General features: G+C 47.7%; 1 protein-coding gene across 3 annotated transcripts in view; it reads left to right on the top strand.

The window, feature by feature from the left end:
- ARHGAP39 (Rho GTPase activating protein 39) overlaps positions 1 to 15960 on the top strand; it is a 162227-nt gene that overhangs the window by 99243 nt on the left and 47024 nt on the right. For all 3 annotated transcript variants that reach the window (XR_015748307.1, XM_087958886.1, XM_087958885.1), the window contains exon 4: positions 9947 to 11342. Coding sequence is in view for 2 of the 3 variants with exons in the window: in XM_087958886.1 (XP_087815012.1) it covers positions 9947 to 11342 (1396 nt within the window). In the remaining variant the exon portion in view is untranslated. The remainder of the gene's footprint in view (positions 1 to 9946; positions 11343 to 15960) is intronic.

Below are 15960 nucleotides of genomic sequence, written 5' to 3'. Positions count from 1 at the left end.
ACAGTTGCAGGAACTGGGCCTGGCTAGTCTAGGGAAGAGAAGGACCAGGGGAGACAGGAGGGCAGTCCTCCAATATCTGAGGGGCTGCCATAGAGAGGAGGAGGGGGTCAAGCTATTTTCCAAGGCATCTGAAGGTCAGACAAGGAATAATGGATGGAAACTGAACAAAGAGAGATTCAACTTGGAAATAAGGAGACAGTGGGAACAATCAACCCATGGAACAGAAGTTGCCTCCAGAAGTTGTGGGAGCTTCATCACTGGAAGCTTTCAAGAAGAGACTGGACTGCCATCTGTCAGGAATGGTGTAGGCAGGGCCTCCTGCTTGGGCAGGAGGTTGGACTAGATGACCTAGAAGTGCCCTTCCAACTATGTTATTCTGTTATTCTAATCTTGGGGTCTTCAAACTTGACAGCTTTAAGACTTGTGGACTTCAACTCCCAGAATTCCTCCTCCAGTCATGTTAGCTCAGGAATTCTGGGAGTTGAAGTTCACAAGTCTTAAACTTGCCAAGTTTGAAGACCCTTGATCTGTTCTATCTATCCTATCTCTCTCTTTCTATCTATTCTACCTCTCTTTCTCTATCTACTCTATCTATCTATTTTATCTATCTATTCTCTCTCTCTCTCTCTCTCTCTCTCCCCTCTAGCTATTCTACCTCTCTCTATCTATCTACTCTATCTATCTATTTTATCTATCTATTCTCTCTCTCTCTCTCTCTCTCTCCCCTCTAGCTATTCTACCTCTCTTTCTCTATGTATCTATTCCAGGGGTCTTCAAAGTTGACAGCTTTAAGACTTGTGGACTTCCAACTCCCAGAATTCCTCTTGTTAGCTCAGGAATTCTGGGAGTTGAAGTTCACAAGTCTTAAACTTGCCAAGTTTGAAGACCCTTGGTCTAATCAATGGAAGGACTCACCTCCAGAAGTTGTGGGAGCTTCATCCCTGGAGGCTTTCAAGAAGAGACTGGACTGCCATCTGTCAGAAATGGTGTAGGGTCACCTTCTTGGGCAGGGGGTTGGACTAGAAGACCTCCAAGGCCCCTTCCAACTTCATTATTCTGTTATTCTGTTAAAACTCTGACTTTTCTCTTATGGACAAGTTCAAAAACAAAACAAAACCCAGCCTTACATCCAATTGATACATCCGTGTTCTCTAGAAAGACAGGCTCAGAAAATTCACTCTTGAGTTGTGTTTGGGTTTCCGGTGTACCAAAAAGCATTAGCCATCGGCGCTAAAAGCTAAATCCAAATCTGTGTTCTTTGGCAAAGGGAGCCCAGAAGTGAAAATGTCACGGACACATCCTCCCTGCCAAATGCTGGGATGACAGCTTCATGCATCGGGGAGAAGGGACCGTCTCGAAGCCCTCACCCAGCTGAGTAGCCGTGGTTTCAGTGCTTCTCCGGGACCACAAGCCGTCACTAACAAATTGTCTACAACACTTGGGAAAAGCACATCCTTTTTCGTGCCACAATTAGGCGCAACTCAGATTGTGAAGAGAGGAACCAGAGGCCAGCTTGAGACTGGAAGAGTGCAGAATTTATTCACCCCCCCAAATCATTGAGCTGGCGTGGAGGAAAAAACAAAAAACAAAGGCAGCATCACCACGGAGAAATTACAATTTACAGATACTTGGCTTCTGCCTGTCAGCCGCTCCGTGGAATTGTTTTCTTGGCTAACGGGCCTAGAAACACAGTTTGCGCAACGTGCAACCAACAGACTGTGCAAGATACAAAAAGAGAATAAACTTTTTAGATCACACTGGGGCTGCCTCTTTGCCCAGCCGGTTACGTATAAATTTTTAGAGAATCTCTGATCGTTTCTGTTTGTCTTCCTGGAGTACTGCATCCAGTTTTGTCATCACAATGAAGTTTCCTCCATCCAGTCTCTTCTAAAAACTTCCAGGGATGAAGCACCCACAATTTCTGGTGGCAGGCAGTTCCACTGGTATTAATGGTCCTCACTGTTAGGAAGTTTCTCCTTAATTCCAGGTTGCTTCTCTGCTTCATTAGTTTCTATCCGTTGCTTCTTGTCTTGCCTTTCAGGTGCTTTGGTAAATAAATTGACCCCCCCCTCCTCCTCTTTGGGGCAGCCCCTCAAATACTGGAATATTACTATCATGTTCCCCCTTACTCCTTCTTTCCCCCTAGTTTTCAAATCCTGCAATTCTGTGGTTTGGGAACTGAAGGAACAACCATCAATTGTCTGCATTATGTTAGTGAAGTTAACTCTTGACAGTTGAAAATGCGAAGGGTTGGCCAACAGAGAGATACAATCAAGATCAAGGGCGCTACTAATACCACTCTATAAAGCCTTAGTAAGGCCACACCTAGAGTACTGCATCCAGTTTTGGTCACCACACTATAAAAAAGATGTTGAGACTCTAGAAAAAGTACAGAGAAGAGCAACCGGGATGGTTAGGGGACTGGAGGCTGAAACATACGATGGACGGTTGCAGGAACTGGGCCTGGCTAGTCTAGGGAAGAGAAGGACCAGGGGAGACAGGATAGCAATGTTCCAATATTTGAGAGCCTGCCACAGAGAGGAGGAAGGGGTCAAGCTATTTTCTAAAGCACCTGAAGGCCAGACAAGGAAAAATGGATGAAAACTGATCTAGGAGAGATTCAACCTGGAAATAAGGAGGAATTTTCTGACAGTGAGAGCAATCAACCCATTGAACTGAAGTTGCTTTTGGAAGTTGAGGGAGCTTCATCCATGGAGGCTTTCAAGAAGAGACCGGACTCCCATCTGTCAGAAGTAATGTAGGGTCTCCCGCTTGGGCAGGGGCTTGGACTAGATGACCTACAAGTTCCCTTCCAACCCCGTTATTCTGTGCTGTTGTGTTCTGTCTTCTGAGGTGGCTTTCGGGTGTCTCCACGTGGTTTCTGGTTTTAGAATGAAAGAACAAGACAAAAGAGATCAGAGGCTCAGGAAGGTCTCGCTTGGAAGATTGAGTCACCACAATACAAAAAACATGCAGAGAAGAGCAACAAATGATAACGTTTCTGGAGACTAAATTGTACCATAGGAGCTAGCCAGGTCACCTCACAAAGAGAAGGATCAGAGGTGACATGATAGCAGTCTTCCAATATCTATGGGGCTGCTCTATCACTGGAGGTTTTTAAGAAGAAATTGGACAGCCACTGGTCTGAGATGGCATAGGATAACAGATAACAGATAATCAGAGTTGGAAGGGACCTTGTAGGTCATCTAGTCCAACCCCCTTGCCCAAGTGGGAGACCCTATACCATTTCTGACAAATGGCAGTCCAATCTCTTCTTGAAAGCCTCAAGTGATGGCGCTCCCACAACTTCCGAGGGCAACTTCTGTTCCGTTGGTTGGTTGTTCTCACTGTCAGAAAGTTTCTCCTTATTTCCAGGTTGAATCTCTCCTTGTTCAGTTTCCATCCATTATTCCCTGTCAGGAATCTCCTGCTTAAGCAGGGGGTCAGGCTAGAAGACCTCCAAGCTCCCTTCTAACTCTGTCATTCTGTTACAGAGGGCAGGGGTCTTCAGAAGCGATGCTGCTAGAAAGAGAAGTTGCTATTTATCATTCGGCCTGCCATATGCCCCCCCCCAAAAAAAGAGATATAACAGGTAACAGAATTGGAAGGGACCTTGTAGGTCATCTAGTCCAACCCCCTGCCCAAGCGGGAGACCCTACACCATTTCTGACCAATGGCAGTCCAGTCTCTTTTTGGAAGTCGTCTTCTTGAATGAAAATATATATTTTTTCTCCTGAATTTTATGGATAAAACAGAACCTCTGCAAAGAGCTGATTTCAGGTCGTAGTCCATCTTAAAAGGAGCATCATTCTCTGCCACAGCTGCCAGGGAATCAGTTGGGAATTTCTTTTCTAATGGCTTCTGCGGCCAACGGACTAAGGTTTTTTTTTACATGCTGGCTGGTTTTAATTACAACAGGTGTTTCCTGCCTGCTTTTCCAATGCATTTGGTAAACTTATTAATCCTGGGAACAAACAGATGGGCAGGCAGGGCCTCTGGCAATAGGCAGTCGCGCGTTCTCGAGCAGTTGGGGGGGAAAAAAAATCAGTTGTGCCTGGAAGAACAATGGCACCGGCAGAGCCCAGGATAAGAGGGGGAGGGTCTCCACCACCTCCCCTCACTCATTTCCTTGTTCCGTTCGGAGATGCCTGAAGGAAGATGCTCAAAATCTGGAAGAATGGAGAGAAATCTCAGAACAACGGAATAACAAGGGTTGGAAGGGACCTTGGAGGTCATCTAGTCCAACCCCCCCTCTCCCGTCCGCCCAGACAGGAGACCCTACCCCATTTCTGAAAGGTGGCAGGAGACTTTTCTCAAAAAGCAACAACTGAAGCCACAAGAGAACATAGAACATAGAATAACTGAGTTGGAAGGGACCTCAGATGAGTTCTGTTCTGTTCCATTCTGTTCCCTTCCGTTTCAAATATTCTATTCTATTCTATTCTATTCTATTCTATTCTATTCTATTCTATTCTATTCTATTCTATTCTATTCTATTCCTATTCCTATTCCTATTCCTATTCTATTATTCTGTTCTGTTCTGTTCTATCCCCTTCCCTTCCCTTCTATTCTATTTATTCCATTCCGTATTTTATTTATTCTCTTCTTCTCTTCTCTTCTCTCCTCATTCCATTCCATTCCATTCCATTCCATATTCTCTTCTCTTCTCTTCATTCCATTCCATATTTTCTATTCTATTCTATTCTATTCTATTCTATTCTATTCTATTCTATTCTATTCTATTCTATTCTATTCCTATTCCTATTCCTATTCCTATTCCTATTCCTATTCCTATTCTATTATTCTGTTCTGTTCTGTTCTATCCCCTTCCCTTCCCTTCTATTCTATTTATTCCATTCCGTATTTTATTTATTCTCTCTTCTTCTCTTCTCTCTTCTCTTCTCTCTCTCTCTTCTCTTCTCTTCTCTTCTCTTCTCTTCATTGCATTCCATTCCATTCCATTCTATTCATTCTATTCTATTCTATTCTATTCTATTCTATTCTATTCTCTTCTATTCTTCCTATTCCTATTCTATTCTATTATTCTGTTCTGTTCTGTTCTTCCCTTCCCTTCTATTCTATTTATTCTTCTATTTTATTTATTCTCTTCTTCTTCTCTCTTCTCTTCTCTTCTCTTCTTCTTCTCTTCTCTTCTTCTATTCTCTCTCATTCGTCCATCTTCTCTTCTTCTCTCTATTCTCTTCTTCTCTCTATTCTCTTCTTCTCTTCTATTCCATTCCATTCCATTCTATTCTATTCTATTCTATTCATTCCTATTCCTATTCTATTCTTTGCCTTTGGATACATCATATCGACATCATATTTGCCCTTACCCTATTAAGCCATGCACCATCCATGTTTAATACGAACACGTCTTTCTTAAGCATTCCCCCCCCCTCCAAAATGTTAACGCAAAGCGCAGAGAAAGGAGGGAAGAACAATGAGCGGGAAGTAACAGGAATAAAAAGAGAAAAGAAAAAAGGTCTTTTAATTTAGCCTCCACCAAAACTGTTCCATTGTCTACCTTTTGCAAAAAAAACAAAAAACCTCTCTCCCTCCCTTTCTCTCTCCCTCTCCTTCCCTGTCCCTCCCCCTCTCCTTCCCTGTCCCTCCCTCCCTCCCTCTCTCTCTCTCTTTCCACTTCGTATGTTGCTTTTTGTTCTTTATTGAACAAACCTGCTCGGCTTTTTCTCCACGGTGCATTTATGAAAGCATTCAGTGGTTAGGAAACCCATTAACAGTGCAGAACAATAAAAGCCAACTCTTAGCTGAAGGTTTTCTTTTCTTTCCTTTTTTCTTTTTGTACCTTCTTAAATTTGGGAAGAACGGTTAAAAATAAATAGGGCGAGAGCTCAGAGCGGTTTCGAAGCGGGGCTTGGAAACGATGGAGGCCTCGTCCTCCATCGTGAAGCTAAAGGATCTCGGGAGGTTTTCAAAAGACTTTTAAGACAGGAGACATTTATCGTTCCGAAGGAGGAAGTGCTGTCACTCAGCTTCCATTTTAGAGGGGAAAAAATTCCCAGTTTTCAATATCCACCTGGCAGAGCTATGGATTCTCACATTGATAATTATGTTAACGATTATTTCACTAGGTGAGGCGCAGCCTGTGCTCCGTTGGTTAGAAATGTTACTCCGGTCTTACTATTTCGAAGGATCTCAGAAGTAGGTTGGTGGTACAGCCTCTTGGGAAGGGAGCGTCAGAAAATACATTTCTAACATTGATTTTCCTGGAAACAAGGCTCACTTAGATGAATCTAAATCACACAAGGCACCAGATCAGAATCAGAATTTGAAATAGAGCTGGAAGGGGCCTCTGAGGTCTTCTAGTCCAGCCCCCTGCCAAGCAGGAGACCCTCTACAATTTCAGACAACTGGCTGGCCAGTCTCTTCTTAAAAGCTCCAGTGATGGAGCACACACAACTTCTGGTGGCAAGTTGTTCCACTGGTTAATAGTCCTCACTGCTAGGAAGTTTCTCCTTAATTCCAGGTTGCTTCTCTCCTTCATTAGTTTCCCTCTGTTGCTTCTTGTCCTGCCTTCTGGTGCTTTGGAAAATAACTTGAACCCCTTCCTCTTTCTGGCAGCCCCCTCAAATCTTGGAATACTGCTATCATACGTAGTCCTTCTTTTCTCCAGACTGGCCATACCCAAATCCTGCAACCATTCTTCATATGTTTTAGTCTCCAAGCCTTTAATCATCTTAGTTGCTCTTTTTTTTGCACTTTTTCCAAGCTTTTTCCAAAGAAGGATGCATCCCAATAAATAGATCCTTCCGATTATAAAGAATTGTGGTGGCGCAGTGGTTACAATAGGTAGAATGCTGCATTGCAGGCTAACTCTGCCCACTGTCAGGAGTTCGATTCTGACCAGCTCATGGGTTGACTCAGCCTTCCACAACGATGGTTGTAAATCAAAAACTAACTGTATTAGGCCAACTTTCTCCAACCGGATGCTTTCAATGGTGTGTTGGACACCAGTTCCCTGTAAGCATCAGTGGGGATAGGGAAGGATAGTCACTGCAGTAAGGCATGCTGGCTGGGGAATTCTGGGAATGAAAGCCCACACCTCTTAAAATGTCATGGCTGACTTGCTACACAGTCAACTCGAAGCCAGACAACAGAAACATGGAGGAGGTGGGTAAATTTGGAACGTAAGGGAAGCTTGAGAGGGAATTGTGGAATGCAAGGGAGCCGACTCGCCCAGCAACATCCTGGTGCCCGAGGATGATCAATTGATGGGGATGTTCTAAGGTGCTCAGACCGTTTCCTAAAACCGGTTGGCTGCAATTGGTTTGGTGGCCCAGCGGAGAAAAGAAGAGTTTAGTTATGTCACTTTGTGCAGGAAAACATCAGATCTGGCTTTGCTGATTCTGTGCCTAGGTGCAATGATCAGTAAAGTTAAACTCTTGGCAGAAATAATGTCCCAGGAGTTTCTCTTTTGCCACATATGCCAACGGGACAGTTGACACAAATTTGAGAAACCCTTCAGTAAAGTATGAGGTATCCATGGGCACTTTAGGAGGAAGAAGGTATAACGCCCTGTTGGGAGAGAGGAAGCAACAGCTGGAGTAGTGGTGGCTGGCTGGGGAGGAAATGGAAGGGCCTAGATGGGGGAGAGGTACAGCAAGGAGGAGATTCAGAAGGCCACCCCGCTCTCCTAGCAAGAAGAAGAAGGAAGAGAAACAGGGGGTGGGTTGCGGGGGAGAAAAAAACCCAAAAAAATTTTGATCCATTGCCGCCTCGATTTGGAACCGTTGTAGCAGTGCAAAACTAATGACATATTTAATTCCCCCTTCCAGCTTAGCTTGCTTGTCTCCTAGAACTCTGAATTCAGCTTGGCCGAAGCCATCTTTTCCTGCTTCATAGTTTGCCACATACTCTGGGGGTGGGGGAGTGGGGAGTAAATAGAACGTCTCACAGACATAACAAAGAGTTCTCCCGTGGGAACCAAGGTCATCCCGACAGATGTCGGCTTAAGGAGGAAAGGAGTGACCAAGGAGCCCGCCAACTACTTTAATTGGACAATGTGACCTGGGACAACTTGGAGATGGAAACATTTACATCTTTAATTATGCTATAATCGCGAGAAATTTTTAGAGTTGGCTTTCGCTAAGCTGTGCCAATATGATGTATGCAATAAACATGTTCTTTGAGGAACTTTCCTGCCTCAGAAAGTTCTGTTTTCTTTGAGTGTGTTACTCGGAAACCTGAAACCTGCATCTGCAAAAGCAATAAAGGCAGGATATAAATTATAGATTAACAGAGTTGGAAGGGACCTTGTAGGTAATCTAGTCCAACCCCCGCCCCCACAGACCCCCTCCTCTCTGTGACAGCCCCTCAAGTATTGGAAGACTGCTATCCTGTCTCCTCTGGTCCTTCTCTTCCCTAGACTAGCCAGGCCCAGTTCCTGTAACTGTTCTTCATATGTTTCAGTCTCCAGTCCCCTAATCATCCTGGTTGCTCTTCTCTGCACTTTTTCTAGAGTCTCAACCTCTTTTTTATAATGATGTGAACAAAACTGGATGCAGGACTCTAGGTGTGGCCTTACTAAGGCTTTATAGAGCGGTATCAGTACCTCCCTTGATCTGGATTGTATCCCTCTGTTAATGCAATTTAGGATTGCATTCGCTTTTTTGGCTGCTGCTGCACACTGCTAAACTCATATTTAGCTGGTTGTCTACTAAGGCTCCAAGATCCCTCTCACAGTTACTGCTATTGAGCCTGTTTTCACCCAGTCTATATGTGTCCTTTTGGTTTTTCTTGCCTGTGTAGGACTTTACTTTTCTCTATGTTGAATTTCATTTTGTTAGATAGGGCCCAGGGTTCTAGTCTATCTTCTAAGGTGTTAGCTATTCCTGCCAGCTTAGTATCATCTACAAACTGTGTAAGTTCCCCTTCTATTAATTAATTCTATTAATCTATAAATTAAATAAATAAAACCCATAATTTAACAAACCAGTATTGTCAGGCGTGATGCGTCCGGCAGATGCTTTTGGGGCTCTGTAAACGTGGCAGCTTTAAAACTTGTGGACAGCCAGGAATTCTGGGAGTTGAAGTTCTTCACAAATCTTAAAAGCTGCTAACTTTGGAGACGCCTGATCTAGATCATGACAGGGCAAGTTCTCAAAAGGTTCCCCAAAGGAGGAAGCCCTCATGGACACACTGGGTGTGATGCCCCTGTTGGAGTCTGATTCTGAGGGGGAGATTGAGCAGTTGACAGGGAATGGGAGTGTGGCTCCAGTTGCTGTGGAAGAAATGGGGGACAGGCACAGTCCAGTCTGGCATTCAGAGGAAGACCCAGGGCCATCCCCTCTTCATCCTAGGGCACGCAGGGAGGAGCGGAGATGGGAGCAACATGGCTTATGGGAGAGAAAAGGGCCCTGATCCCTTTCATTAGTTGCAGCTGGGAGAACAGGATATAAAAGGGGCATTTGCACACAGCTCCTTGCTGGAAGCAAAGCGTTGCATTATCTTTGTCGAGGCTTATCTGGGTTTTGGCATCCGCCCAGCTGTGGGTGCTGCATTATCTTGTGGAAGTCTGCAATTTATCATCCTGGCCTGCTGTGTTAATGACTTCAGTGTGGTTTGTGTTGGTTTTTTATTTTATTTCTAATTATCTTTACTTTGGGTTTGGACTGCATTTACTCCATTTGTAGACTGTTTTTGGAAGAGTTTGATATCCAGCCGAGGATAATTGGACATTGACGCCCAAGTTGGAGGCATTAAAGGGAATTTATTCTACTTCTGTGACTTTTTTTATTTTTGTGTCGTGCTCTGGGTCATCACACTCGGTCATATGGGGTTCTACCGATGAATGCTCTTCTGTCTAGTCTCTTTTTGTGTTACAGATGAAGAGAAGTCCTGATAAAAAAATATGATACCCGTGGACAAGGAGACATCTCTTTGTTATTCTCCCTGATCCCCATTCTTCTCTTTCTCCTCTGCTCAGGGCATCTTCTCTCCGTTGGAACACGGGGACGAAGGAACGGATGCTAATCAAGGTGACGGACCGCGAGCCCAGCTTCCTGATGCACCAGGGTAACGGCTACACCCTTGACCATCAGCAGGGCACCCGGTCGCGGAGGCCCTCGGGTGGCCAGCCCTCCCCCAACCTCCAAACCTTCGCCACCGATTCCGACAACTCGGTCTTCTTCCCCGAGCGGAAGCCCTCGCCCTTCCTGAAACGGGCCGATCATGTGGGCAGCTGCTCCCCATTGCTGGCGCGGGGGGACCCCTTCTGCTCCCCGATGCAGGGCCAGCACCGCAAGCACTCCAGCGAGTCTCAGCCTTCCTCTCCGCGCTACGCCTACGAGCCGCCCTTGTACGAGGAGCCTCCCATGGAGTACCAGGCCCCCATCTATGACGAGCCCCCGGTGGATATGCAGTTCGAGGCCAGCGGGAGCTACAAAGCGGGTTCGCCCCAAAAGTCGCCCATCCGCAAACCCCACTCGTTCCTGCAGTCACCCAAACAGGGCTCCAACTCCCCGTACCAGCAACTGGTCTTGACCAAGCAGAAGGGCTCGGACCGCTTCATGAGCCTGGAGTACAGCCCTGCCGGCAAGGAGTACGTGCGGCAACTGGTGTATGTGGAGCAGGTGGGGTCCAGCCCTACCATGAAGAGTGCCCCCCGGCACAAATACTCCCCCAACCCCATCGGTGGCTCTTACTCGCTGCAGCACAGCCCCTGCCTGATGCGGGACCAACGCCTGGAGATCAAATCTGGAGACTACAGCAGCATGGAAGGGGCCGATTTCCGGCACAGCCCTCCGGCTGTCATGCCGTCACAGGGGGAGGATTCCATGTCCTGCTCCAGCCAGCAGAACACGCTGTCCTCCACGGGTTACTCCCCGGGCAGCCGCAAACGAAAGAGCCGGAAGCCCGCTTTTTCATACGACCCCAACACATCGTCCACCGACGGCTCCGGGGAGCGCGACGAAGGCATGCTAGAGGACAGGCCTCTGTCTGGGTGCAGCCGGTCCCCGGGCGGGCGTCTGGAGAGCCGGTCGGTGGAGGGGGAGTCCTGCAGGGCTTCGGCAGAGCCCTTCCTGGCTCAGGCCCGCCTGGCTTGGGAGGCCCAGCAAGCCCACTATCACATGAGGCAGCGCAGCAGCTGGGACTCCCAGAAGGATGGCTCGGGGTACGAGAGCGATGGGGCCGTGCCGCTGCCTATGCCGGGCCCGGTGGTGCGCGCCTTCAGCGAGGACGAGGCGCTGGCCCAGCAGGAGAACAAGCACTGGAAACGCAACCCGTTTGAGAAGCTGGCCTTTCCGCAAATCCTGCTGGAAAAGAGCGTGTCCGTGCAGACGAATTTGGCATCGCCCGAGCCATACTTGCATCCGTCCCAGGTAAGACGAGCAGGGCCAGGAACGAGCGGGAAGTTGAAGGAGGGCTGGTACTTAAGAGCCGTGGTGGCGCAGTGGTTAGAATGCAGTATTGCAGGCTAACTCACTGCCAGCAGTTCGATCCTGACCGGCTCCAGGTTGACTCAGCCTTCCCTCCTTCCAAGGTGGGTAAAATGAGGACCCAGATTGTTGGGGGCAGGAGGCTGACTCTGTAAACCGCTTAGAGAGGGCTGGAAAGCACTGTGAAGCGGTATATAAGTCTAAGGGCTAATACTAATCCTTCCTTTCCTTTCCTTTCCTTTCCTTCCATTCCATTCCTATTCCTATTCCTATTCCTATTCCTATTCCTATTCCTATTCCTATTCCTATTCCTATTCCTATTCTTCCTTCCTTCCTTCCTTCCTTCCTTCCTTCCTTCCTTCCTTCCTTCCTTCCTTCCTTCCTTCCTTCCTTCCTTCCTTCCTTCCTTCCTTCCTTCCCTTCCTTCCTTCCTTCCTTCTAAAGGTTGACTCAGCCTTCCATCCTTCTGATGTTGGTAAAATGAGGAGCCAGATTGTTGAGGGCCAGAGGCTGACTCTGTAAACCGCTTAGAGAGGGATGTAAAAGCACTGAGAAAGCGGTATATAAGTCCAAGGGTTATTACTACTTCTTTGGGTTCAGAATTGCACTGTCTCCCTTCTTCTTTTATTTAGAAATTGTTATAGTCGTTGTTGATGATGATGATGTGCCCGACACTTGGCGATTCTCTGGCTCCCTGGTTTTGCTGATATTGTAACTTGTTTGTGATTGCCGCAGAAACTCAGAATTGTGTAGTGTGATGAGGAGGCTGTTTATGCAGTTTTCAGCTTCCGTGGCCTTGTGACGTTAACAAGGCCTAACTGATGTAATTTTTCACATTTGTATTATCGCCCCAATGGTAACGGATTATGTAAGTTGCACAAAGATATATCCTTTTGTGTAGTAAGGTTGTGATGCTTTTGATATCAAATACGGCTCCGAAGGGCGGTTCAAAGAAAGCAAGTACAAAGCAAAAAATGGGACAGGAATTGTGTTCTAGAGAGAGAGAAAAAAGGAAAGAATGCTTGAAAGCAAATGAGATTTCTTTCTTTCTTTTTGTTTGTTTGATTCTTGGTGCTGTCTGAGCTTGGTTGATTGCTTGCAGATGTTTCATTACCCAACTACGTAACGTCATCAGTACTAGAAGAGAGTGGGGTTTGCAGAAAGGAGAAGGAGGAGGAAGATGACAATGACTGTGGGGTCTCTGAGCTTGTTTCTTTTCTTGCAGACGTTTCATTACCCAACTGGGTAACATTATCAGTGCTCGAAGAGAATGGGATTTGCAGGGGGGAGGAGGGGAGGAGGAGAACGAATGTGGGGTCGTTGATGCTTTCTGAGCTAGGTTGTTTTCTTGCAGACATTTTATTACCCAACTAGGAAACAGCCTCAATGCTAGAAGGGAGTGGGGTTTGTGGAGAGGAAAAGGAGGAGGCGGGACTGTAGGGTCTTTGAACTTGCTTGTTTTCTTGCAGTTGTTTCATTACTGGATAACATCATCAGTACTAGAAGGGAGTGAGGTTTGCACCATCCAGCACTGATGATGTTACCTAGTTGGGTCATGAAACGTCTGCAAGAAAACCACCAAGTTCAGAGAGCACCAAGGACGCTACATTTCAACCCCTGGGATATAGATATTTTCTTCTGTTTTTTCTTTTCTTTTCTTTTCTTTTTCTCAGCTATATTCAAACCTGCTGGGGACGTTTCATTGTGATTTTCTTAGACCGGGGCATTCTGACAGTGTTTTGTTTGATCTGTTTCTGATGAGTCCCAACACGCCAAGGCTGGCCTAAGCGGCGAGGATCGATGGAACAATTGATTCCACGGCAGACTTCCCAGCCGCGCGCACCCTTGAAACCGTCCTTAAAAAGGACTTCGCAAGATAAATTGCTTGCAGAATAAAAGTTAGGCCGCTCCACCGCAGAAACGGCAGTGTTCATTTATAAAAGAGAAAACAAGGCACTGTCCAACAGAAAAGATTTATTCTAAACTAGAAGGGAGATAAAATTGTCAGGAAATTGTCAAGAAAATGCAACATTTCCTATTTCTAGGCGTGGCTTTGCAACAGGGATTTGGGTCTGCAGCTTGAGCAGGGATTAGATTAGATCTCCAAGGCTGGGCTAGAAGATCTCTAAAGGTCCCGTCCAGCTCTGTTCTGATTGAAATGGTATAGGGCAGTGATGGCGAACGTATTGCGCCCCGTTCCCCCTGCGCATGCATGCGCAACACCCTGCCCCCTTACCTGCACTGCGCATGCGCGTGCCTCCAAGCTAGTTTCGGCCCATTTGAGGCCGTTCCCCCCCGCCCGCCCGGAGGTTCAAGGGAAGCCTCTTCAGCCTCGGGAGGCCGAAAACGGGCCTTCCGGAAATACCGGAAGTGCCCATTTGCAGCCTCCGGGGGGGCCTCTGGAGCCTGGGGGAGGCCGTTTTCGCCCTCCCGGAGCCTCGAGGGAAGCCTCTGGAGGTTGAAAAGGGGCCCGTTTTGGCACTTCTGGTATTTCCAGAAGGCCCGTTTTTCGGCCTCTCAAGGCTGCAGAGGCTTCCTTCGAGGCTCCGGGAGGGTGAAAACAGCCTCAAATGGGCCCAAAATCAGCTGGAAGGCACACGCATGTGCAGTTACAGGTTAAATTTTGCTGGGGCTCGCGTGCCCACACAAATGGCTCTGCGTGCCACACACATGCCATAGGTTCCCCATCATGGGTATAGGGTTTCCTGCTTGAGCAGGGGGTTGGACTAGAAGACCTCCCAGGTCCCTCCCAGCTCTATTCTGATCGAAATGGTATAGTTTTAGGTCACCGATGACGAAAACCAGAATGAAATCCTTTGCCGTGCCTCGGTTTCCCCCTGGTCAGGTTTGTTGTCTTCATTTCTTTATGCAAATGAAGCTCCAGAAAATCATGAACTGTCAGAAGAAACCTCATTAACATATCGCTGGCAAACAAACAAAATCGCCTGATCCTTTCCGTTGTCAGACAAGTGGGCAATTTGAAAGCAATTAAAGGAAGTTTCACTGGAGCCTCTAAGACAGGGGTGTGACACTCAAAGCCCCGGGCCAGATGTGGCCCACGATGCTGGCCTGGAAACAGCGAAGGACCAGCCCACGGTGCCTCTCGCAGCGAAAATGGAGCCGGGGTGGTGGTGGCCGTAGGAGGCCATCACAGCCCAAAACAGGACATGGGAGGGAGGGACCACGCGTGGCCCTGAGCTCCATTTTTTCTGCCAGCGGGCTAGCGAAACAAACTGAAAACAACACAACACAAAAGCAGAAATGTTTTCCCCTTTTGTATTTAAGCATGAAAGAAGAGACAGGAAAGGAGAAAGGGAAAGAGGAAAGGAAAAGAAGGAAAGAGAGAAAGAGAGCAAGGAAGGAAAAAGAAGGAAAGAGGGAAGCCCGGAAGCGGGCCCGTTTCTGGCTTCCAGAGCCTGCGGAGGCCATTTTCACCCTCCCAAGAGGCTCAAAGAAAGGCTCCAGAGTCCAGGGAGGGCGATAAACAAGTCTCTCAGAAGTTCGGGAAGGCCGGAAGTGAGCCAATTTCCAGTCTCCAGAAGGCCTCTGGAGCCTGGGAGGCTGTTTTTGCTCTCCCGACGGCTCAAGAAAAGCCTCTGGAGCCTCGGGAGGGCAAAAAGGGCCTTCTGGAAGTTTGGGAAGGCCAGAAGCAGGCCCGTTTCTGGCCTCCAGAGAGCCTCTGGAGCCTGGGGAGGGTGAAAAACGGGCTTCCTGGAAGTTCAGGAAGCCCGGAAGGGGGTCCGTTTCTAGCCTCCAGACGGCCACCAGAGCCTGGGGAGGCCATTTTCGCCTCCCAGAAGCTCAAGGAAAGGCTCCAGAGCCCAGGGAGGGCGACAAACAGGCCTCTCAGAAGTTCTGGAAGGCTGGAAGTGGGCCTGTTTCTGGTCTCTGGAGGGCCTCCGGAGCCTGAGGAGGCTGTTTTCGCCCTCCCAGAGGCTCGAGGAAAGCCTCTGGAGCCTGGGGTGAGCGAAAACGGGCCTCCCGGAAATTCAGGAAGGCCGGAAGCGGGCCCGTTTCCTGCCTCCAGAGCCTGGGGAGGCTGTTTTTGCTCTCCCGGAGGCTCGAGGAAAGCCTCCTAAGCTCTGGAAAGGCGAAAAGTCTCCCCCGGCCATGGTGCAGGAGGCCGACTAGGCCACGCCCACCATGGCCATGCTCACCCAGCAAAGGGGCAGAGAACCAGTTGCTAAATTTTTTGAAGCCCACCCCTGCAGGTAATGCATGGGGGGAGTTGGATCATTCCCTAAATGGGGTGGGGGTGTTTCTCCTGACAAGGACCTGTCAGGTGTCTTAGGTCAGGCCCACTCTGTCAACTGTCCATCACCCATCATCTCAGCTGTCCTATCATTGATCACTTAAGACCAGGGATCTCCAAACACGGCCGCTTTAAGACTTGTGAACTTCAGCTCCCAGAATTCCCCAGCCAGCCTTGGTTGAACCCCTCTTCTATATGGCAGCTTCTCAAATATTGGAAGGCTGCTTATCACGTCACCCTAGCAGTCTTTCTCTTTATTAGACTGGGCCAGTGATCTTCAAACTTGATAGCTTTAAGACTGGTGGACTT

Source organism: Notechis scutatus, chromosome 3 (assembly GCF_049901735.1).
Source record: "Notechis scutatus isolate UNSWTSFEM ecotype Mainland chromosome 3, rNotScu1.2, whole genome shotgun sequence".
In the NCBI taxonomy this organism is placed as follows: Eukaryota; Metazoa; Chordata; class Lepidosauria; order Squamata; family Elapidae; genus Notechis; species Notechis scutatus.
This window is presented reverse-complemented; position numbering and strand designations above follow the sequence as displayed.